This window comes from Protopterus annectens, chromosome 11.part0, assembly GCF_019279795.1.
Source record: "Protopterus annectens isolate FY-2018-M chromosome 11.part0, PAN1.0, whole genome shotgun sequence".
Lineage (NCBI taxonomy): Eukaryota > Metazoa > Chordata > Ceratodontiformes > Protopteridae > Protopterus > Protopterus annectens.
The window spans coordinates 329,893,482-329,917,690 of record NC_056745.1 but is presented as its reverse complement, the minus strand read 5'-3'; the positions used below and the strand labels follow the sequence as shown (position 1 = coordinate 329,917,690).

Here is a 24,209-nt window from a genome sequence, read left to right as displayed (position 1 = left end):
AGCATTAAGAAATGTAGGGGAAAAAACTCCAATGTATTCGGACATTTGGAAGGATGACTCCTATGGGTGCCCACAGGTAGATTGTGAATGTTCTTATAACAAGTATTTATCCGTTCATTCTGTAAACCTCTTGTTTTAATAAAGGCTGTGGTGGTAGCCAGCTGAACAGGGTAGACTAGACATTCTAATCCTCAGCAACAGGTTTCAGCTCATTCTGTGGGATCTCCAGGTGTACCCAGGCAAGCTAAGAGGTGTAGGCCGTCCACCATATCCTGAGCCCTCTCTTGGTCTCTTCCCAATAGTGTTTACTAAGGGCACTTACCTTGACCCATCATTAGAAGATGCTCAAAACTGCCTAAGATTACTCTTGTCATCATGGAAGAACAGAGGGTGTACTGCAGCTCTTCACTGGATCATGTGGACTGAGGCCAGCTACCCTGCAAAGGAACCTTATTTCTGCCTTTTGTATCAATGATGTCATCCTGTCTGCCACTGCCTAAAGCTCTTGGTCATTGGTGAGGATGGAAACGTTCATCAACTCTCTTGGCTCGTGTGGTGTGGTATTGTCAGTCAACCTATTTTTAACTGACATTTACCGACTGCTAAATTAAATCCAGTGAACCAACTCTCATTTCACTGGCACAGTCTGGTACAACAGCTACAGTACTGCTGCTGTTGCATTCATATGTTGCTCAGTCTTCTGATCCCCTAACTGTTCACTTGTGATCAAGACCCCAGGATAGTTTAACTCCTCCATGTGTTGTATGAGCTGCCCTTCACCTGTAGAGGCAATCCTCTCTTTTCTGAGAGAGAAGCATGACCTCTGTTTTTGGAAGTACTAATTTTCTTCCTAAATGTTTCATATTCAGCAGTAAATCTTTCAGTTTCACTTTGAAAAACAGTCTTTTGAGGTTAGAAGGGCATCAGCATCTGCAAACAGCAAGGATACATGCATACAAATATTTCAAGCATGGGCATTAATGCCCTTTTAGCTTGCCAGTATACCAAAACACTTGTCCCATAATACGTGTCCAGGCTATTCTTAAATATATCTAAACTAGTATTTGCTTTAATGTAATTTGGTAGTTTGTTCCATGCATCAGCTACTCTGTTAGAGAACCAATTAGTATATGTCTCATTCCTATAGAATCTTCTACATAGGTTGTTTGATTCTCTACTTTTTGATAACCGTAAACATTCACAGAGGTAGTTGTCTGTAAATGTCCTAAATATCTGAAAAAGATCTCCACTTAAATACCTATATGAGACACTGTACAAGTTCATATATTTTAGTCTTTCATAATAACATAAATGTTCACATCCATGGGTGCCCTTGGTATATTTTTGCCGTACTCTTTCCAGTTTATTCGTATTTTTCTTATACGGTCTCCACATTGTTATTCTATACTCAAGTTTGGGTTTAATGTAACTAACAGACAATAACTTCATCATTTTTGATTTCCTAGACTTTATAAATCTTTTTCTCATCTGTATCAGAACAGCGAGCTCTGGATTCAAAGATGGCTGCCATTCTGTAAACACTGCTGACCTGCAGCTCCTCAATAAACCTGAGAAAAATCTGTAACCTGAGTCGATACCAAGAGGTTTGAACGTCAAATTAAAGTAAAAAAAGATGCATCTACACTTAATTAATCTATAACCAGGAAAAAAAGTGGAAAAAAAAGTCTTTATCAGGATTCTAAGTGATTAGCTAGCTCTGAAGAGAGAAATAAACAAAGGACTGTCTGCATTCTTCATTTTACCTGTCAGCTTGGGGAAAGGAAAATGTCACAAGAAGGAAAAAGCATGGAAACAACTACTACCAAAACAAAGCTGTCGGAATTACAGTCACCAGTAAAGGATGGGAGTGCGAAAAAATAAAGAATTACTAGACAGCAGGAACAACAGAAACCAGAGACTAGATCTAAAACTGATCAGCCACTGAACATGGACAATATCAAACATGCTTTATTGCCTATACAAGAAGCTTTAAAGGACCTGACTACTCAAATACAAACTTTTGGAGTTTTATGTAATCAGTTGCTGCAGAGAATGGACAAAACAGAGGCTAGAATTTCAGAAACCGAGGACAAAATAGACTTGCTGGAGAAGAAAACAAAGGTACATGATGTGGAGTTACAAGCCATGCAAAGCAAACTTATTGATTTAGAAGCGAGGTCTAGAAGAAATAATATTATTATTAGAGGGATCCCTGAAAACATTCAGTATGCAGAGCTAATACCAACTATAACACAAATACTTGAAGTTTTGTTAAATGATGCTGATGGAGTGAAACAAATTGTTATCGAAAGGGCACACAGAGCACTGAGAGAGGTACAAGCTTCTAATATGCCTATACCTGTATATGCTAAGATATTGAACTTTCAAGATGTTAGCAAAATACTTTTTACTGCAAAAAAGAATGGTGGCTTTGTTATGTGGAAAAATAGTAAAATATTTCTGGCTCAGGATTTACCACTGCAAGTAAGGCAAGCTAGGCAGTCTTTATCTGCATACTGTAAATTTCTGATTGACAAGCAAATTAAATTCCAGATGAAATATCCTAATGTGCTTACATTTATGGTGGATGTGATTAAATATCCTGTTTCTACTAAACACGAGGCAAAGGGAGTGTTTCTGAAGGTTTTTAAAGTTTTATCTGCATCAGAGGGCTAAAAGAAACTTCCGTTGAGACTGGCATGCTCCTGAGGTCAGATCCAGTATTGACTATACTTCGAGACTTAGGTAATCCTTTGTTCCCTGCTTAAGTCGTTTAGGCCTCTGTAAAAGCAATAAAACTGTTTGTTTGCGATAATCCGAGGGTCTGCTGGCCGTTTTCCGAACTTTTATGACCTCTACGAACTTTTTTCTTCGAGTGGTAAACAGGAAATCTCTTGAATGCAGCTGAGAGTGTGGATTTCGATGTAACACTTCCTGTGGTCCAGCTGCGAAAGCGGTCCCCCGTCGCGAGTATTACTGATGGTTTCCTGGTTTGAGAAGCTGAAAAGAACTGACATAATGTTTTTTTTTAACAAGTAAATAACATTAGAATATGTACGTGAAGCATATAATAACATCTGTTCTTCCTGTTTTTTTTTTTTTCCCTTATGTTTATAGTGTTGAACCAAATTATATTTTTACAATATCTGCAGTGGGTGCAAGGTATAGCACTATATATATGAATATAAATAGGTAAATAGTGGCTATTGGGTGGTGGTAATTAGACAACTAATGTCAGTATAGTTAGGAACTAAAGCATGCAATTGCAAAACTTCATAATTGGTAGTTGCAGGCACTGTGTATGGTACAGAATTATAATGTGGGATGCATTTATTTTTTTCTGTCTGTTTTTTTTTTGGTTTTTGTTTTTCTTTTTTCTTTCTCTCTCTCTCTCTCAATAAAAGTGGTATATAAATAATGATTGTACCAAAAGAGGTATTTGGGGTAGGTATAAGTAGCTAGTTAATATATTAAATTTTTTTCTTTAAATGGTAATAATACCTTACAATAGAGATTTGCTTAATTAATAGTTGGAACATAAGCTGTAGAGCAATAGCAGTGTTTGTTAGGGAATGTTTAGTTTAGACTTTGTAGTAGCTAAGTTAGAATATATAGGTTGTAAGTTTAGGAAATGTTTTAAGTTTTATTACATGAAGCTTTTAAATATGTTTGTGTTTTTAACCTTGTTCATGTTTTTTTACATACCAGACCTATATAAGTCCTGGTCCAGGGGTAAAGTGGGTAGGCACTGGCTTGGGATGGGATGTAGGAAATGCTTCTAGATTATGTTTAGTATGCAGTTAATACATATCCACTGGATAATTTCCCTTTTATACTATTATTGGATAATTAGACCTGTCAATGTGGGAAATAGACTCATGGAACATTAAAGGGCTCCAGAACTTGAAGAGGAAGCTGTTACTACACATATTGCTACAGGACAAAGCACTGTTTTCATTTTTACAAGAAACACACTTGTTAAATGATCAGTGGGATGATATTAGGAAAAAGAACTGGATTAGAGCGGTAGTGGCATCAGAAGGTAAGACAAACAGTGCTGGAGTAGCTATAATTATTAAAACTCAATACAAAGACAAGATTTTAGACTCTAAAGTGGATCAAAATGGGCGATAGTGTTATGTTATTTTATCGGATAATGCGTTTGATAAACCTCTTTTACTTTTGAATATATATGCACCATGTAATGACCAACAAAGTTTCATAACATCATTATATCCAATCTTAACACAGTATGATGGTTATTATTTTATTGTGGGTGGGGATTGGAATACCTATCAAAATCCAAAGTTGGATAGGTCTTGTCCACAAAGAGCATTTAATAAGCAGGCCGGGATAGCATTAAATGACTTCAAGGGAGATTTTCAATTATATGACCCCTTTTGTTATGCACATAAGTTTAATAATGCAATTAAGTATACCTTCTATTCACTATGCCACAAAATGTGGTCTAGGATAGATTTTTTCTTGATATCCAAAGCATTAATTAATTTGGAACCAGTAGTGGTTATACATACTCGATATCTATCGGATCACTCAAAAATTTTGTTAAGGTTTTCTAAAGATTTAAAAGATACAAGAATGCATAGAGGTTATAACTGGTCACTTAATCCAAATCTGTTAAATAAAAAGGATATAATAGATGGAATTGTAAAATATCTGAAAGGTTTAACAGATAGGATGAAGCTTCAGGAACATACTCCTGATATTGAATGGGCAGCAGCTAAATCTCAAATTAGAGGATTTCTTTTGCAAAAAGCCTCATATTATAAGAAAAGGCAAAACAATGATATTCAAAAATTAGAAACAAAAGTGAAGCTACTCGAGAAAGAACTGATTCAGAATTTTAATGCTCAGAGAAGGAAATGTTGAAATGTCAAAGGGATCTCTTCTTGCTGCATAATAGTAGAGTAACACTTCAGGAGCATAGGTGTTTAGTGAAATATGCCAATAATGTTCAAATACTGTCAAAAGCATTGGCAAGGATTATAAATCAATCGAAAACAACAGTACATATTTCGGAAATACAATGCAATGACACAGTGTATTCTAAAACTGAGGATATTATTGATATTTTCGAAAAAAATCTATACCAAGGTTTATGAGGGTCAAATTAATAGGTCTCTACATAAACAGAGTAAAAGATTCTTGCAAAAAATTAATTTTCCAAAATTAGAAGAGTCTGCAAGGTGATCTGATTAAACCTATATCTTCAGAGGAAATAGTATATGTAATTCAACATATGAAAGTACATAAGTCACCAGGTCCTGATGGTTTGACAGTTGAATTTTATAAAGAGTTTGCTGATAGTTTTGGTAAAATATTGTCTCATGTATTTAACTACATAATCAGAAATAAAATTAGTGACCCTCACCTTAATGCGTCAAAAACAATCTTTATACATAAATCTAATTCAGACCCCCAAAGCCCGGATAATTATAGGCCAATAGCATTAATAAATGTGGATATGAAAATTCTCACTACCATTATAGCATGTAGATTAAAAAAGATTATGATCCATTTAATTTCTAAGGAACAGGCTGGATTTATGGCAACTAGACAAACTAGTGATAACACACTTACACTACATAATATGATGATGTATGCTAAACCAAACAACTCTAATATTTATGCCCTTATAATAGATGCTCAGAAAGCATTTGATAGAGTGGATATAAACTTTTTGTTTGATGTGTTGCCTTATTTCAATATATGCCACAGGAATTTATTCAGATACTACAAATGTTATATAGTAATCCGTATACTACGTTGTATATTAATAGGAGTTATTCTAAAAGAATACAGATTAAAAATGGTACACGGCAGGGTTGCCCTTTGTCCCCCTTATTGTTTAACCTTTATTTAGAACCTCTATTTTTATATATTAAGCAAAATTTGTATCATAATGCACCAATACTTTATAGGAATAAATTAGTAATGTCGGCATTTGCTGATGATCTTATTATTTATTGTACAACCCCAATTTCTGATAGTGAAAAGATATTAAATGTTATAAATGAATTTTCAGAAGTCTCTAATTATAAAATTAATTTGGAGAAAACTAGTATATCTGAAGTAGGAGATTAATTTGTCTGCAACCTGTGGGTTATGGATCCGATATCGGATCCGAACCGGCATGGTTTACCAGCTATGGATCCAAGCTCTCAGCTCCTCCCCTCACCCATAATGCCCTGCTCTACCCTCATGACCTCAGATCTAGTTTGCCGCGCATGGTGACCAGATTGTTTTTTTCCAGCTCTCCAGCTAAGTGATATATTCAGTCTTTAAATTAGTCAAATTTAAAATTTTTTTTGGTTAATTTGTGTGAAAGTGTAGGTTTCCCTCTTGTATTTTACCTTTTTTTTAGAGTTTAATCTTAATTTTATATCCCTCCCCTCGCTGGTAGCGTAGTATGTGTGTTGGGCCTGTGAGTGATTCTTGTTTTTTAGTTACTTTACTTTAGTTCTAGTAACTTTTATTTGTTAGCTTGGGATGTCTGAGCAGCCCAAGGCTATTTTCTCAAAGTGCTCCGAGTGTGGCCATAAGCTTTCCCCAGCTGATGGCCACACTCAGTGTGTTAGATGCCTGGGGGTTGAACACCTCACATCTGGATGTTCCATTTGTGCAGGGTTCAACCCCAGGGCATTGAAGGAGCAGAGGTCCAAGCTTGTTTTGGCGGGCCTCTTGCCGCCAGACTCTGCTCAGACCTCCGCTCCTTCGGGGGTAACCGTCCCCACGGTTATTCCCTCTCCGGCTCCCCCTCCTCCTCCTGGGACTCAACCTCCCGTTTCTGGTTCGGAGGAGAAGGATGCTAGGAAAAAGGACCGGAGGGATAAGCACCATAAGCGGCGGGCCGAGACCTCTGTTTCGGCCCCGCCAGCCAAGCGGGCTTCTCCCCCGGCCCCCTTGTCTGCTGGATCTCCTCCTCCTCGGCTCCAGTCTCCAGTGTGTTTTTCACTGGGACCTGAGGAGGAGGAGACCCGATCTCCGTCGAGGCTATTGAGGAGGCACTCAAGGCCTACCTCGGTAGCCTCGTCGAGATCAACATACAGCCTATCGGATGCTGATCTGGACCGGATGATGAGAAGGTTCATCCAGGCCCAGATGCAGATGGGAGTGCTCTTGCCTCCCTGGGAGCTCGACCCCCTTTTTCAAGCCCATTGCTCCTTCTCCGACCCGCTACCCGGGTTCGGAGCAGTTGAAGCCGAGCAGCTTCGGAGCCGGGGGTGGGTCGGCGCCGATAGTACTTGGTACTTCGGATCCGACCCTGCCCTTGAGTGCATCGGATCCGACCTCTCGGAGCCTGGATCTGAGCTTCGGATCTGGGGGGATCAGTGCTCCTTCGGCACCGTCTGTGTCGGAGCTCACTGTCCCTTCGGATCCGAGTGCTTCGGCGCCGGCTCCGATCCACTCTTCGGATCCGAGGGGGAGCCGATTGTCGGATCCTTTGGTCGAGGTCGGCTCCCCTTCGGCGTTTGATGTAGTGGAGAGGGCACTGTTGAGGGTCTCCGGACCCCCGGCACTTGTTTCGGCTCCGTCCCGCGCTCCCTCTGCACTGGGTCAGGCTTCCACCATCCGGCCCTTGGGACAGCCCGCTTCTGTGCCCCAAGCTGCTCCCCTGGAACAGGTTGCTGCTTGCGAGGAGTCCTCTGACAGCCCCCCAGAGGATGTTCCTCACAAGCATACGTGCAAAAGGAGGCACATTGACTCCCCCGAGTCTCTCACGGAAGACACGGATTTGGAGGAAGGGGAAGGCTCTCCACGGTCACCCCCCGAGGATGTCTCATTTGGAGACATCATGGAAATGCTCCGTATAAGGGGGGGTGGTCTGTCCCAAAGTCTTCCTCGGATGAGTCCGTGTTCTTGGAGGCATTTGAAGCGGGCCCGTCTACCTCTTGAGTGTCCCCTCCTGCCGACCCCCTGGTGGACCTCATTACCACCAGGGCGTGGAAGGAACCGGACACCGTGGAGCCGATCCCTAAGAGGCCCGACAGGATCCTCAGTCCACCATCTGACCGTGCCCATTGGAGTAAGGGGCCTCCGGTAGATGCCATGTTGACGGCGGCGGCCACCAAGAGGGAACTTGCTCAGGAGAGTCCCTCAGTCCATCCCCCGAGCAAGGAGTCTCGGATGATGGACCGCTTGGGGAAGCGGATGTTTAGTTCAGCGACCTTCTCGGTAAGGGCTGAACTACTTGGCACGTTATTAGGATGCAGCGATCTCATTAAAGAATACGCTGCATCTCCCCCAGAGTCCATGTCGGAGGAGGACAAAGTGCTGCACTCCACCCGCATGGCCACTCTTAGATCAGTTACCAATACCTCTATGCGGCTACTCTCCCATGCTATGGAAGGCGCCGCTAGAGCCGCAGGGGCAGGTCTAGTCACTAGACGTCAGGCCTGGCTCCGTCATTGCGATTTCTCTGAGCCCTTCAAAGCGTCATTTGCGAACGCCCCCTTTGATGGTTCTGCCCTCTTTGGCAAAACCATTCGCGACACCTTGACCCAGAGCGAGAAGGACGGGAAGACACTGTCTGCCGTCGGAATCCGCTTCTCTGCACCCCAGAGGCCCTATTCTAGGAACCAAAAGGGTCAGAAGAAGATGTGGTTCCGGAAGTCACAGCAATCCCAGCCTGCTCTGGACAACCAGTCCTTCCGTGGCAGAGGAGGACAGGGAGGACGCCGCCCTAGAGGCAGAGGGGCTCCCAGGAACTTAGGGTCCAGAGAACCCTTCTCTGAACGGCCCACGCAGCAACCCTGAGGGGTTGCCCGGCTGCTCCACTCTGGAGGCAGTCGGGGGACGTTTTTCGGGGCACCTAACGGCATGGGAGTCCATAACATCAGACCACTGGGTTCTCCAGATCATATCCAGAGGATACCGTATCCCTTTTCGTCACTTACCAAAATTGAAGTCCCTCCCAGACGTTCCACCCGGTCAACGGGAGGCCGCTTTGGCAGAAATTGGCCATCTGCTAAAGAAAAGAGCCATCCAGCCCGTCCCCCCAGACCAGATCGGATCAGGGTTCTACTCCAGGTTCTTTTTAGTGCCAAAAAAGACGGGGGATCTAAGACCAATTTTAGACCTTTCTCTCTTGAACCTGGCAGTTCCCAAGGAAAAATTCCGAATGGTCACTCTACAATCTATTCTCCCCCTTCTGGGAGAAAATCACTGGATGTGCTCTATAGACCTCAAAGATGCATACTACCACATCCTAATGGACAGGCGCTCCAGGAGGTTTCTCCGCTTCCGGCTGGGAGCCAGTCACTACCAGTTCCGGGTCCTTCCCTTTGGTCTCACCACAGCCCCCAGGGTGTTCACCAAAGTATTAGCAGTGGTAGCGGCCCACCTGAGGCTTCAGGGGGTGCAGGTCTTCCCCTACCTGGACGACTGGCTCCTTACCACCCCAACAAGGCATCTACTACTTTTGGCGCGAGACTCCTTTCTCCATCTTGCTCCCAATCTGGGCATCACTATAAATACAAAGAAATCCAACCTAGCGCCCACACAGCTCTTAGATTTTATAGGGGCCAGGTTAGACACAAGGAGTTTAAAAGCCTTCCTCACTGCGGACAGAGTTCAAAATCTGCAGCTCCAGGTGCGGGCCATTATCCACTCTCTGTTCCGGCGGAGTTGGTCCTGAGGGCTCTAGGGTCCATGGCGTCTGCCATAGCACTTCTTCCTCTCGCCAGGCTCAATATGCACATCCTCCAGTGGACTATCTTAGTACAGTGGTCGTACCTTGCTCTTCCTATGCATCATCCCATTGAGATAAGCAAGGCTTGCAAGCGGTCCCTCCTGTGGTGGCTTCACTCCCCAGATCTCCATGGAGGCCGCCCATTATGCGCTTCTCCCCCTCTTACCACGGTGACCACGGACGCCTCCCGCCTCAGGTGGGGGGAGGGCATTTTGCGGGCCGGACCGTCCAAGGCACGTGGGACGATTCAGAGACCTTACTGCATATCAACGTTCTAGAGATGAGAGCAGTGCTCTTAGCGTTGCTAGCACTTCAGGACTTTCTTCCCTTGGGAACAATTGCGATTCAATCAGACAACATGTCGGTTGTCTGGTATATCAACAAGCAAGGAGGAACGAGGTCTTACCCTCTTTGTCGAGAAGCCATGAGAGTTTGGGAATGGGCAATCTCCACCAACCGCTTTCTATTAGCAACGCACATTCCGGGTCGGTCCAACATCCTGGCGGACAAGCTCAGTCGTACCATTCTGACCCCTTACGAGTGGTCTCTCAACTCTCAAGTAGCGGAACGCATATTTGCACGGTGGGGAACTCCTTCATGCGATCTTTTTGCCTCTCCCTCAAACACCAAGTGCGACAGTTTTTTCGCTCTGATACCTCCTCCAGGAGGTTCCCCAAGAGACGCTCTGGTGCATGCTTGGCCTCCCGGTCTTCTGTATGCTTATCCACCCTTGCCTCTGATGCTCCAAGTTCTTCAGAAAGCCTCTCGGGTGGGTTGCAGAATGATTCTCATTGCTCCATTTTGGCCTCGACAGATCTGGTTCCCCTTCCTAAGGTCTCACTCGGTGAATCCCCCTTGGATTCTAGATCCCATTCCGGATCTCATATCTCATCCATCCTGCCTATCTCCTCCAAACCTGGACAACCTGAAGCTAACCGCTTGGCTGCTCCAGTTCCACTCTTGATCAGGACTCCCGGTATTTCGTCCCCTGTTAAGGCAATCCTGGTGGCAGCTCATAAACCGTCCACTAGGAAAGTCTATCGTAGCAAGTGGAAACGGTTTTCTTTGTGGGCGGAGTGGCAAGGCCTGAACCCCTTCACAGTTCCTCTCCCTTTAGTGCTTGATTTCTTAACCACTCTGTTTAACGATGGTGCCAGCAGTTCCACAGTCAAAGTACAACTTGCGGCAATTTCACATTATCACATTGGTCATGACTCCAGTCCACTCATGTCAGCCAAGTTGTGTAAAATTTTTCTTAAAGGTACTTTCCTTCTCAGGCCCCCTGTAAAACAAGCGGTTCCTCCCTGGGACCTTTCCTTAGTTCTCCAGGCCTTGACCGCCCCCCCCTTCGAACCAGCGGCTACTGTAGATCTAAAATTCTTGTCATTCAAGACTGCCTTCTTAGTAGCCATTACATCGGCCAAGAGAGTTTCAGAGCTCCAAGCATTATCAGCTAAACCTCCTTACTTGGTCTTTCATCCGGACCGTATTTACCTCAGGACCAACCCGTCCTTTCTTCCTAAAGTAGCTTCTGAAGCAAACATTAATCAATCCATTAACCTCCCTGTTTTCTTTCCTAAATATGAAAACAAAGGTGAATACAAGCTTCACTCCTTAGATGTTCACAGGCAACTTAGATTTTATCTAAACAGAACGGCTGGTCATAGGCAATCCGACCAGTTGTTCATTTCCTTTGCTAAATTTAATTTGGGCAAGCCAATTTCTAAAGTCTCTCTGTCTCGCTGGATTTCACAATGTATCTTATTGGCTTATCAAGCTTCAGGAAGGCCCGCACCGGAGGGTGTACACGCCCATTCAACCCGGTCAGTCTCTACCTCGGCAGCCTTTAAGGCTAGGATTCCTCTAGATGATATTTGTGCAGCAGCCACGTGGGCTTCATCTCATACTTTTACTTCCCACTACAAGTTGGATCTTGCATCTAGGGGTAGAGCATCCTTTGGCTCATGGTGCTCAAATATCCTTCCATGATGGCCGCCCAAGATTCAGGTAGCTGGGGACTCTGTCCCACAGGTTGCAGACAAATGAATCTCCTACTTCAGATTTAAAAGTTATGTACTCACCATAACGTTCCATCTGAGTAGGTGTATTCATTTGTCTGCAACCATCCCGCCCTCCTATCCCCCTGGCCTTTCAGTTTCCTGCATATGGTGTGTTGCCCTTTTCAGGGTGTTCTTGCTGTTGGCAAACTCGATCTGAGGTCATGAGGGTAGAGCAGGGCATTATGGGTGAGGGGAGGAGCTGAGAGCTTGGATCCATAGCTGGTAAACCATGCCGGTTCGGATCCGATATCGGATCCATAACCCACAGGTTGCAGACAAATGAATACACCTACTCAGATGGAACGTTATGGTGAGTACATAACTTCTAATTTCCCGTTAAGAACCCCTAAACCTTTTTCATTAATGTCCCTGTTGAGGAAGATATCATGTAAAGAAAATATCAAATATTTGGGTATTAGCTTCTCAACGGATAATAAGGACTTTTATAGTAATAATATTAAATGAGTATGGGAACTAATAGTAGCTGATTGTGGCAGATGGAGGAATTTAAGACTACCGGTATCGGCAAAAGTATCAATAGTGAAAATGAATATATTACCACGAATGTTATATATCTTTAGGTCTGCTCAAGTATCAATTACAAAGACAGTTTTTAAACAAATTCATAAAGATCTAGCTAAATTTATTTGGGAGCCAAAGAAAACTAGAATATTGTATGAGAAATTAATGACCCCGAAGAGTAGAGGAGGACTTGAGTTACCGAATTTTGAAGTATACTATTTAATTGTGAACACCAACAGGTGTTTAAGAATTGCTAACTATGAGGTAATTAATACAAAGTGGATACCAACTTGGGTGGTCTTGAATTACAAGCATATTCTAGATCGGGACATAAATCCTAAAGCTTTACCCTTTTTGGATAAAAGTAGTTTGATAAAGTATGGGATTATGGACCACTTAAAAACATGTGTGTCATCTTTGCAAAATTTATTCCAATCAGTAGACTTGTTGCAATATATGATGTTTTTTCAGCCTTTCCATAGGAATCCCAATTTTAAACTAAATAATCAGTTGATTGATCTTAGTAAATTCCCATTAATAGTTAATTTGACTCTGATTGATGTTTTTAATAAATTTAATTTATTGGCTTCGCAAGTTAGGCAGGAATTGAATCTTCCTAAGAGTTATATGGTTGTCATGAGACAAATCAGAGAACTTGCTCTGAGTCATTTTGAAAACTTTAAACCGGTAGTTGGAATTGTGGATAAATGCTCTGAATTGTGGCAGGCTCTCCAACAGGAGGTCAAATTTATAACAATAACAAATAAATTAATTAAAGATTTAAAATTCCAGGATAAAAATCTGTTGTCAGGGTATTGGGTAAACAAAATGACAATAGCAGATAATCAGGTATTAAAAGCAATTGATTTAACAATAAAATCGGTCTCTTTTCAAAAGTTGATGTATACGCAGTTGATGATTTGGAATAATGCTTATTATACTCGTCTTAGGTTACATAAATTTAATCCTAGGAATTCTCCAACTTGTCCATATTGCACAAATCAAATGGCGGATCTTCTTCATATGTTTTGGAGCTGCAAGTGTATATATAAACTTTGGAACTCTCTTAGAACACAACTACAAAAGATGGGTTATCAAAGTTCAACATTATCATGGGAATTTATGATTCTACATGTTCCTCCAAGAGAGCTCTCTAGGTCACAAACTATAATATGTATGAATATTTTTTTGCTGATGAAGTTATATATAGCTACAAATTGGTTAGAACCAGATAAGACATCATGGGATAATTTCAAGCTTGTGGCTATAAAGCATATATTAGCACATAAATTACTCCTGAAGCAAAATAAGAAAAATATTAATAACCTGAAAATATGGGAAACTGTTTTTAACATTATAATACTGTTATTAGGAATCTATTAAAGTTTGGATGTATATGTGGAGGAAACAATGTTTTGAAAATATGTATGATATGTATGGACGCAAAGTACTTCTACAAATGTTTTGGCTTTGTTTTTTTTCCCTGGTGTCTTCTTTTTTGGAATAATGACAATTTTTATATGGAAGCATTTCATGTAGATATTGTATATAGTTTTGATTGTAATAGTAGTGAATCATGTGTGTGATTTTATTGTATTTTGAAAATATATATCAATAAAAATTTATTATGGAAAAAAAAAAGAACAGCGAGCTCTATTCTGTCGAACTATAAAGTTCGAAAGCCAAAAATGTAAAAGTCGCGGATCAGCAAATTTTTTCCCAGGGAAAAAAATTTGCTCATCCAAAAAAAAAATATGTATATATATTTTATATATATATATATATATATATATATATATATATATATATATATATATATACACACACACACACACACACACACACACATACACAAACAAAATAAAGTGCACACACCCCAACTTAAATATACCAACTCCGAAATCGCACCACAGTGGAGGAAACAGCAAAGTCCCGAGAATGGCCCAGAAATTTTTTTCCCCCTGGGAAAAAAATCAGTGTTACGTGACTTTGACATTCTCAGCTTTCGAACTTTACAGTTCGACAGAAGAGCATTCGCTATTTTCAGCGTTCGCTCTTCTGATAGAGAACCTTTTTTTATACAACCTATAGTTCTATAACTATCATTAACCAATTGGGAGAAAAGAAATACCTCCCACTGCTAACAGTGTTGCAAGCAAAAGGGAGAAAATAAGTAGAAGATATCAGGCAACACCACCACGGCTGAAATGTTGCTTTTTCACTTAAAAAACTTACACCGTTCAGTATATCGTAAAAATAAAATCAAAATGCTTTAATCATAGTTTCATAAAAACAGTCTATCTTAGAGACATAAAAGCAAAACCTGGTAGAATAAAGTCCCTTTGTATCTAGTAAAATGATAAGCACTTTCGGTAAACCTTCCTCAGATCGTGATTAGGCAGGGACTCCCTCTTTCATTTAAAAAAGTCTTACAACCAATGAGAATATGGTAAAGGGAAAACTCTCTTTCTTCCATTCATAATAAAAGCACCAATCATGTGCTTGAAAAGGGGGCACAACCCCAAACTAGCCAATCAGTGGTCTCTTTGCCTTCAATACAGGCTTCAGGGGAATTACTGCATTTAAATCGGGAGGGCAGTCCACCCATAAATTGATGATCCATTTAACTTCACTTATTTCAGTTCTGTTGAAAACATTTCTTTACTTCATTCCCACATAAATCCGTTTAATAACTTTAAAGACAAAAGAGTGTGTTGGGAAATATTTTACATGTAGGGCTAGCGCATTATGTATGTCCCCATCACGTATATCTCTCAGATGTCTTAAAACTCTATTCTTAAACACTTGGTTGGGTTTGCCAACATAAAAAGTGGAGCATAGCGTGCAGGTTGCTAGATTAACCACATTTGAGGTGCTGCAAGTGACTTTGTGTTTAAAAGTATATTCACAACCAGAGTTAGGATGCCGAAAAGAATTGCTGCTATCTGTTGCCACAAGCCAAGCAATTTCCACATCGGAAAGTTCCTCTAGGTCCAGACATGTGTGGTTTGGGAAAGCCATCCTTGTTTCATAGAAGCCTTTTGATGTTCTTTCTATTCTTGTATCCAAAATAAGGTTCATCTCCCACAATTTCCCATAATTTGGGATCTTGGGTGAGAATAGGCCAGTATTACTGTATAACATCTTTAACCTGTACATTGTCAGTGCTATATGTAACCATCAATCTCAATTTATTGGTGCTACGGTCAGTACACTTTACTCCGGTCATAGCAGTATCAACTGGGATTTCATTCTGACTTCTTCTCTCAATCAAATTATTCAAAGCAGGACGAGTATCTCTTTCAGCATAGCCCCGTAGCTGCAACTGTTTCTGCAGATCCTGTATTTCTTTCTTGACAACTGCTTCTTGAGTGCACCACCTCTTGATTCATGTTATTTCATTACGCATGATATTCCTGGTGATATGTCTAGGATGCATGCTACGTTTGTGGAGATAATGTTTTTTCCACGTATCTTTTCTGTGTAGGGCTGTATCTATCAAACTTCCTGCTCTTAAGGTAATATTAACATACAAGAAGTTGATAGATGAATGAGAACATTGTCCTGTAAATCTCAAAAATGTAATAGTGTGGTCTAAATAATCAAGAAATGAGGCGGATTGTTCTTCCTCACCATCCCATAACAGGAAGAGGTCATCCACATATCGACCATAAAAGACCACATGTCGATGCCAAGGATTAGTGGAGCTAAGTACATAGACCATTTCCCATTCTGCTAGGACAGGATTAGAGTAGCTGTTAGTACAGGAGGTGCCCATGGCTACCCCCCAACGTTGCCAAAAGATAAGATGGCCATAAACAAAAAGATTATTCCAGAATCATTTCCAACAACATACATAACATATTGGCATTTAGCCCAATGGTGTCCCGTGTTAGAACCTCCCTTATGGTCTCAATCCCATGATCATTCGGGATAGATGTAAAGAGGCTGGTGACATCCAAAGTAGTTAATAAAAGATTAGAAGGTTTCGTTACTGAATCCATGGCTGTGTGTAACTTGGTTAAAAAATCATGCGTCTCCTAAGACAGTGGCTGTTTTAGCTAACACTGATTTCAGTTCTTTTTCAACAAATAGAGATAGTCTCGGTGATTCAACCTTGTCCTGAGACTATAAGGCATAAAGGAGGATTCTGAAGGTCCTTATGAATTTTGGGAAGACCACTTATAGAAGGAACAGTGGAATGTGAAGTGTCAAAGAAGTTGAATTGTTCAATATCAAATAAGCCTTCTGTTGAGATATCATTTAACTGATTTTTGGCCTTCTGTATAAGGATTTTGAGGGTCATAGGGTAACCTCAGAATATGTTTTCTTGTCGCTTAACATCTCTAGCCTTCTCTGCCTGTACCAATCAGCTTGAAGTGCAACGATGGCACCTCCTTTGTCTGCAGGTTTAAGCATGGTATCATTGTTCTGGTGTAAGCTGAATATAGCCCACCTTTCATCACTAGTAATGTTATGATAATGTTTGGTGCATATACTTTGCCTCAATTTTTCCACCTCATTGCCACACATGCGTGTAAAAAGCTCAATAGTCAGATGGTTGAGGGGGACAAAGGTGTTAGGTTTTTTGATAGCTTTTACGTTAGTTGTAGTATTCCCATAAATGCTTTTCAAAGTGACATTCTGTCCAAAGCATTTTAAATCAATCATAAATTCACTTAAATCCAATTTCAGGGAGGGAATAAATGTTAGTCCTATCTCTAAGACTGCCATCTCTGCAGGTGTTAGCTGATAACCCAAAATATTCACTACTAGTGATGTATTTGTTAGATTGGAATTTTCTTCCTCTTCCTGTCCTGGCTTAAAGCTTGTGGATTCCTGTGTTGAGTTTGCTTCAAAAAAATCAGTAGATTGTGAGAGACTGGGACATGTATAACACCTTTCTTCGGTACAGTTCCTGTGTGACAAACAAGTAAGGGGCTAGGACAGAGCCCTGTGGGACACCCTGACTGTAACCAAGGATTTCACCTGTCCAGTTGCTGTATACCACCTACCATGTCCTATTTGTAAGCCATGCAGCTATCCATCTTATCAATAGTACATCAGTACCTAGTTGTACTAATTTATTGATCAGTGTTTTGTGTATCACCCTGTCAAAAGTTAAATCTGTATAAATTACATCACAGCACAATATTTCATTCATAGCTGTTGTTGTATTGTTGTAGAACATCATGTTACAGGTGGTAATAGATTTGTTTTCAACATATACATGCTGCCTTTACATTCCCAGACTAGATTCTGTCTAGGCTTTGGCTGTGCCTGATATCCTGCTCATGACAGTCGTAAACAGAAGAGACAAAATGCACACTTTTCAGAGCTCTATGCCAGCTTTGAACTTATTTGACTTGATTAGCACAAATGTCATTCCTAAAATAAAAGATCACTTGCAATAGTGGCGTTAGAGCCCCTTAATGTAGTAGCATTTCTAGCAAGGTATTCTGGGGTACATCTTCGTATGCCTTTTAGAGGCCAGGAAATACATTTAGACAGTACTGGTGAACTCCCATGTCATTTCCTGTAGCTGTGCAAGGACAGAGAGTTGATCCTGTGTTTCATGGCCTGGATGGAATCTGCATTGTTCTTTCTGAATCAAATGCTGGAATGTTGGAAATCATCCTTTCCCTCACCCTGCTATATACACATTTCCATGAAGGCTGAAGAGTGTGATCCCTGTACAGTTGCAGCACAGTCTTCTGACCCCTTTTGGCAATGAGGACCACTACCTCAATCCGCCAATCTAAATGACCAATTTGAAGGATTGTGCTAACCCTTTCATACAGCTTTGAAAAATTATTTTCACTATCAAGCAACTTCAACATTTCTGCTCTTAGATCTCATCTAGTAATTGTTTGTCAGTTGCAAGAGATCCTCTTACCATTCCTTTTTCATTATTTTTCTGTTTTTTTTTTTTTGTTCATTTTGTTCATGAAGCTCTCCCCTGACTGTTTGTAAGATAATTTCTGAATTTAACTTCTGTAAAGTTATAGGGAATCTGTCTAAAATTTCTTTTAATGTAAAGGGTGTAACTTGTTGCTTTGTCCTTTAGAAGGCAAAATGCAGAGAGAACATTTTTTTTATTCTTATAGCTCAATAAAGCTTTGATTTTCCATTTGGAATTACTGTGTTGTGCAGCTGTTTATTTTTTTATTTATTTGGTGGTGGTTTAAACCATTCAATTTAGCCGTATGCGCAGGAGGGACAGTGTTTATATCTGCCTTGTCTTTAGCATGGCATTTGACACAGACAGTCCTATGCAGGTCGTTCATTTTCTTGATTGCTGATCTTAGAGGGCTTCCTTGGAGATGTCAAGGAGTCATATTATCCTGACATTAGGATGTAGAAATATTTGTAAACTGTGAACAAAAGGAATTGTTTTATTAGTTCTTGACAGATCATTTTTGGTATCTGTGCAAATGACGTGAAAGGCGATGTAGGTCTGTCTCCAGTTTTGTACAAAGATTTGCATCAGAGTCCCTTACCGGAGTCAAGTTGGCTAAGATGAGAAGAGAGTTTTCAGGGTTAGAATAGGTGTATGGCTTCTTTAGTCCAGTGCCAAGAGTTTATATTTGTAAAAAAATGCTTTCCATTGGAAGGTAAAATGTAGAATTTAAAACTGACCTTGGTGTAAGTATTACACCTGAATGTGAGCTGGTGAAGATGGCAGTAAGGAATGCCTGGAGAAAAAGGACAGATACTGCCAGTAGAAAAAAATTAATTTTCCTTTATGTAGAGTTCAAGTACAAAAGTTAAATTTTGCTTGGTTATATAGATAGGAGTTACCTATGCAAACAGTATGCAGAGAGAAGCCACAGAATTGGTGAAGTGCATATGCCAGAAATTATATATAAAGGCAGATTAAAGGGATTGGATAAGGAACAGCTGCACAGAAAGTGTGCCTGTGTTCCTTTTATATGACTATTGTATTCTAATTACTGGTGATGACAAGGAATGGGAGCTTAATTGTATACCCTTCAAGCTGCTCATCAAAGTGAAGGGTCCACCACTGTTTGAGAGGTGAATTGCTTATGTTTCTCTACAAAGAGGTCTGTAAATGCTGGAACGTCCTCTATGATAATTGCGGATTCAAGTGCAGTGGTGAAATTCAGGAATGTGTATGATACAGCATTTTGTAGCTAAATGCAGGTATTCTAGTATTAGTTAAAAAAAGGACTTGCAAGTTATTCATTAGATTGAATAATGGGCAGCCATATGGGACTTTATTTGCCAACAAATTCTGTTTCTTTGATACAACTGCATGTGACAGACTTTAAAGTGGAATATCATGTTAAAAAAGACCCTGTTACATTCCTCACTGGCAACAGTTCTCTTACTATGACTAGTTGTCTCAGTCACTTATTTATTTTATTTTTTTTTGCAGTGGAATGTAAGTAATGGAAAAAAAAAGAAATGTGTCAAAATGAGCTGAGGGGTTCTTATTACTTTGCAAAACTAAATTAACTTTTTCTAAAGTGGGTTAAGTTCAACAACATTAATTATCTTACATTTTTAATATGTTTTTTCTTTTTCATTGCTTGACTGAAATAAAGAAACGAGTGATTTCTGACAAGAAGTACAGTGAGCAGCGCCTAGATGTTTTGTCTGCCCTGGTCATGGCTGAAAATGCACTTAATGGTCCCAGCACCAAAGAGAGAAGGCTCATTGTGTCCCTAGCCCTAAGCGTTGGAACCCAGATGGTAAGCCCAATATTTTGTTTTAATTTCTTATATTTACTTGACATTTGTTTACCTGGAAAGTCCGACTGTGCCAGAAAGTACCCATTTTCATTGGAGGCCCAGGGAGAAAGGCTCCACAAGCACAATATTTCAAAAATCAAGTACAGATATTTTCAATCACAAAGTATCATGTTACATGACAAAAACAGCAAGTACAGATATTTTCAATCACAAAGTATCATGTTATATGACAAAAACAACAATTACAGATATTTTCAATCACAGAGTATCATGTTACATGGGTGGCCACGGTGGTTAGCATTGCCGCCTCACAGCAAGAGGTTCTCCGGTTCGATTCTTGGCGGGGGTGCCTTCTGTGCGGAGTTTGCATGTCTTCCCTGTGGTCATGTGGGTTTCCTCCAGGTGCTCCGGTTTCCTCCCACATCCCAAAGACATGCAGTAGGTGGATTGGACACTCTAAATTGGCCCTAGGTGTGAGTGTGCGCATGTATGTGCCTTCTGTGGAAGGCTGGCAACTCGACACTGTAAAACTCCACTGCCAATCATGAGCAGACAGATGATCCGCTGTGGCAATCCGTAACCGGGAAAAGCTGAAAGAAGAAGAAGAGTATCATGTTACATGACAAAAACAGCAAGTACAGATATTTTCAATCACAAAGTATCATGTGAAAGAATGTTGTAATGAGAAAAACATAGCACGTGTTTTATAGCAGAGTACAAAGAAAATAACGAGTTGAAGAGAATATGTGAGGAAAAGTTCAATAGTTATATTATTTGTTACATAGATTACTATGTGGTAAATGACACCCGAGACAGTTCTAATAAGATATTTAATGAAATATCAGATATTGCATGATTAAAGACAGTGAAATTGATTGATGTCTTAGTATGAGAGAGGTGTTCGTATTATGGTCATAGAAAGAAGGATGGACAGAAGAAGATTACAAGAAGAGTGCAGGATAGGGTGTCTTTGGGTAGCTTGGGTGAGCAGAAAGGAAACTAGTAGAGGAAAGGTCTGCAGAGATGAATTAAATAAGGTTAGGTAGTAGGGAAAACAAAAAAAAAAAGAGTGGAGTAGGATGCTGTAGAGGGTAGTGAAATGTTATCTAGGTTGAAAGGGGTGAGTGAAATATCGTGAGTAAATTCAGCCAGGATTGGCGCAGGAGCAGGTCCAGGATTTTGTAAGATATTCTTTTAGGAATCATTTAAAGGTGGGTAGGTTAGAAATAGTTCTGGTCGTCAGAGTTAAGGGGTTCCATTTTTTTGCTTCTGAGTATGAGTATAGGCTTTGTCCAGGGGATTTATTTGATTTACTTATGGTGAGAAGTTGTTTGTCTTCCAATCTAAGTGTTCTTTTTGAAAAGTGCATGTTAATGGAAGGGGTAAGGGCTTGGCAGGCTAATGGTTTATATGTGATTTTTAAGTACTGTTATAAGTTGATTGTAGGAGAGTTGGTGGGGGAGTTCCAGCCAAATAAGAGTACGCAGAGCTTTACAGTGGTGGGTAAAGGAGGATGAATTGGTAACAAACTTGGCAGTTTTGTTCTGCCAGCTTTCAAGTTTGTTTTTATGGAGGACTGTACATTAGTTAGAATTGGTGCTCCATGTAGTAGGGAGGGCAAAAGGTAGGTTTTGGCTAGAGTAATTTTTGTGGGTGTGCTCAGAAAATGATTGTTTCTGTATAGTGTGCCTAGTTTCTGGTGGGTTTTCATGATATTGCTTTGGATGTGGAGGTCATATTTAAGATCATCATCTATTATGACTCCTAATAGTTTGGTACCATCATCTGCTCTGCAAACACCAACTCACCTCCAAGAAATCATCAACAAGCTGTCATCTCTATTGAAACCTGGCTTACAATGGCACAGCTGGATTTCAGTGCCATTTGCTGAAAAGATTTTGAAAGATGTTTTATTAGGAGTGTGAGTATTGGGGTAAAGAGGAGGAGTTTGTTTTTTTGGGGGGGGTTGAGTAGGAGTTGTGCCATTGTAAGCCAGGTTTCAATGGAGATGACAGCTTGTTGAGTGATTTCTTGGAGGTGAGTTAGTGTTTGACGATAGATGATGGTAGAGTTATCTGCATATTGAATCAAGCTGCCTTCAGAAGAAGATGAATGTAGCTTATTTTTAAAAATATTGAACAGCAGAGGGCCAAGGATGGAACCTCGTGGGTCACCAGTGGAAGTGGAAAGATATGTGGAGATGGATCCTTGCAGTTTTACAGCTTGTTGCCTGTTAGCAAGGTAATTAGAGAACCAGTGAATATATTGAGATGCTAGACCCAGGGTGGAGAGTTGATTGAGGAGTTTACTGTGAGAGGCCATTTCAAAGGCTTTTGATAGATCTAGAAATACTGTAGATAAAAGTGTATTAGAGTTGTGAGCCTTATTGACAGTGTCTGTAAATGATAATGCAGTAGAGCTGTTGTGGTCTGGCTAAAATCTATGTTTGTATTGGTGATTAGCTTATTTTTTAAGAGATTGTAGAGAAATTGTTGGTAGATAATCTTTCAAGGATTTTAGAATGGGGAGAGAGGATGGCTACGGGACAGAAATTTGAAATGGTGGAATTAACTCCTGTATGTAATGAGGTAGTGTGTGTCATTTTCGCAAGTTAGGGACACAGGTTTCTGTTATTGCTCTATTAATAAAATGCTGATTAGGTATGCTATTGCATCTGCAGCTAGATTTAGATGTTCTGGGTGAAGGTTATTGGCTAGGGAGGTTTTAGTTTACATAGCTTTTTTATGAGAGTTATCGAAACTGGTCTAAAGGTTAAGTGGGTGGAGTTGTCTGCATGTGTATTGGAGAGGTTGCAGATAGGTGAGTTTTATGAAGGAAATGTGGTAGGGTCTATGGTAGGCGAAGTTGGCTGTGTGGAAAGGGGTGTGTCAGGTGAGTTTGAGGTTAGGTTGGCTATGCATTCTATGAAGTATGTATTGAAATATAGGTAGCTGTTGGAAGAGGGGAGAATGCCTGGTTGTGGGCTGGGATTCTTTTTTGTAACTAGGTTGAGAGAGAAAAAGGAGGACCCGAATTTTTTAGGGTTGTTTTTATGGCTGTCTTGTAGCTGAGTATAATAAGACTTTATCACTATTAACTTGTTTCTTGCCTTGGTTTCGTAACTGTCTGAATAGTTACCAGTTTTTGTAATTTGTATTCTTTTGACAGTTAATCCATGTTTTGTCTTGATCTTTCTTAAGGAGTTTGTATTGGTCGGTCAGCTATAGGGTATGGCTGTTTTTAATTCTTGTCATATGCTGTGGGTCTAATGTGTTAAGAATACTTAGAGATGCTGCCTTGAAGTATTCAACTGCATCATTTAAAGGGATTATTTTTAGAATGGACCAGTTATGTGTCTTCAGAGATTTAATGAAAGATTCCTTGGAAAATTTGAAGAGATTACGGGTAGTTTTGAGCTTATGTTCGTTACCTGTGTAATACTCCTGTGGGTGTAAACTGGTAGGTGATCACTTAATGTATCAGGTAAAGTACCTGAGGAGGTAAAATTAGATGAGTTGGTATCCAATCCAGGACAGATTATTGGGAGTTATTTTTACCATGTGTTGGTGTATTAATAAGTTGAGTGAATCCAAAGAGGTTCATGCTGTTGATCGCTGAATTTGCAGATAGACTGCCAGTCAACGTGTACATCTCCCAGGAGGATAATTTCATGTTTTATTGTGTCTGTTATCTAGGATAGCATGTTTTCAGGTATTGGAATGTTCTCACATAGGGGGATATGTAACACAGCAATGCATATACTATTGGCTTTATTAAGTTTGAGGAGTGAGATTAGAATTTCTGCTTTTCCAAAAGTTGGGATTGTGCCTGTATAGGGAGTTACTGTAAGCATATTTAGAAAGATTAAAGCTATTCCACCTGCTGTCTGTGTGTTCTATCGAGCTGAATAATAATATAACCAGCGAGTAGTATTTCTGCATCTTTTATTTCAGGCTTTAGCCATGTCTCACTTGTGGCTAGGATGTCTGGGTTGTGTTTGGGTCATCCAGGCATGAAAATCTGTGATTTTGTTGCATATGCCTCTATTGTTTAGACTGACTGTTTTTAAACTTTTAGGGTGTAATTTATGGTTTGGGTTTTGAATGGAATCTGTGTGGGGTGAATTCCACCACAATGATGTATGGTGGAGAGAGAAGTTTTGTTTATTATGGCATTTTTAGCAGAGATGAGTAGAAGTAT

At 40.4% G+C, this 24,209-nt stretch overlaps 1 protein-coding gene across 1 annotated transcript in view; it reads left to right on the top strand.

Moving 5' to 3' along the window:
* Window positions 1-24,209, top strand: part of WASHC4 (WASH complex subunit 4) — a 1,952,913-nt gene that overhangs the window by 1,016,508 nt on the left and 912,196 nt on the right. Inside the window, exon 21 of the mRNA XM_044087827.1 lies at window positions 19,863-20,009. Within this exon, the coding sequence (XP_043943762.1) occupies window positions 19,863-20,009 (147 nt within the window). The remainder of the gene's footprint in view (window positions 1-19,862; window positions 20,010-24,209) is intronic.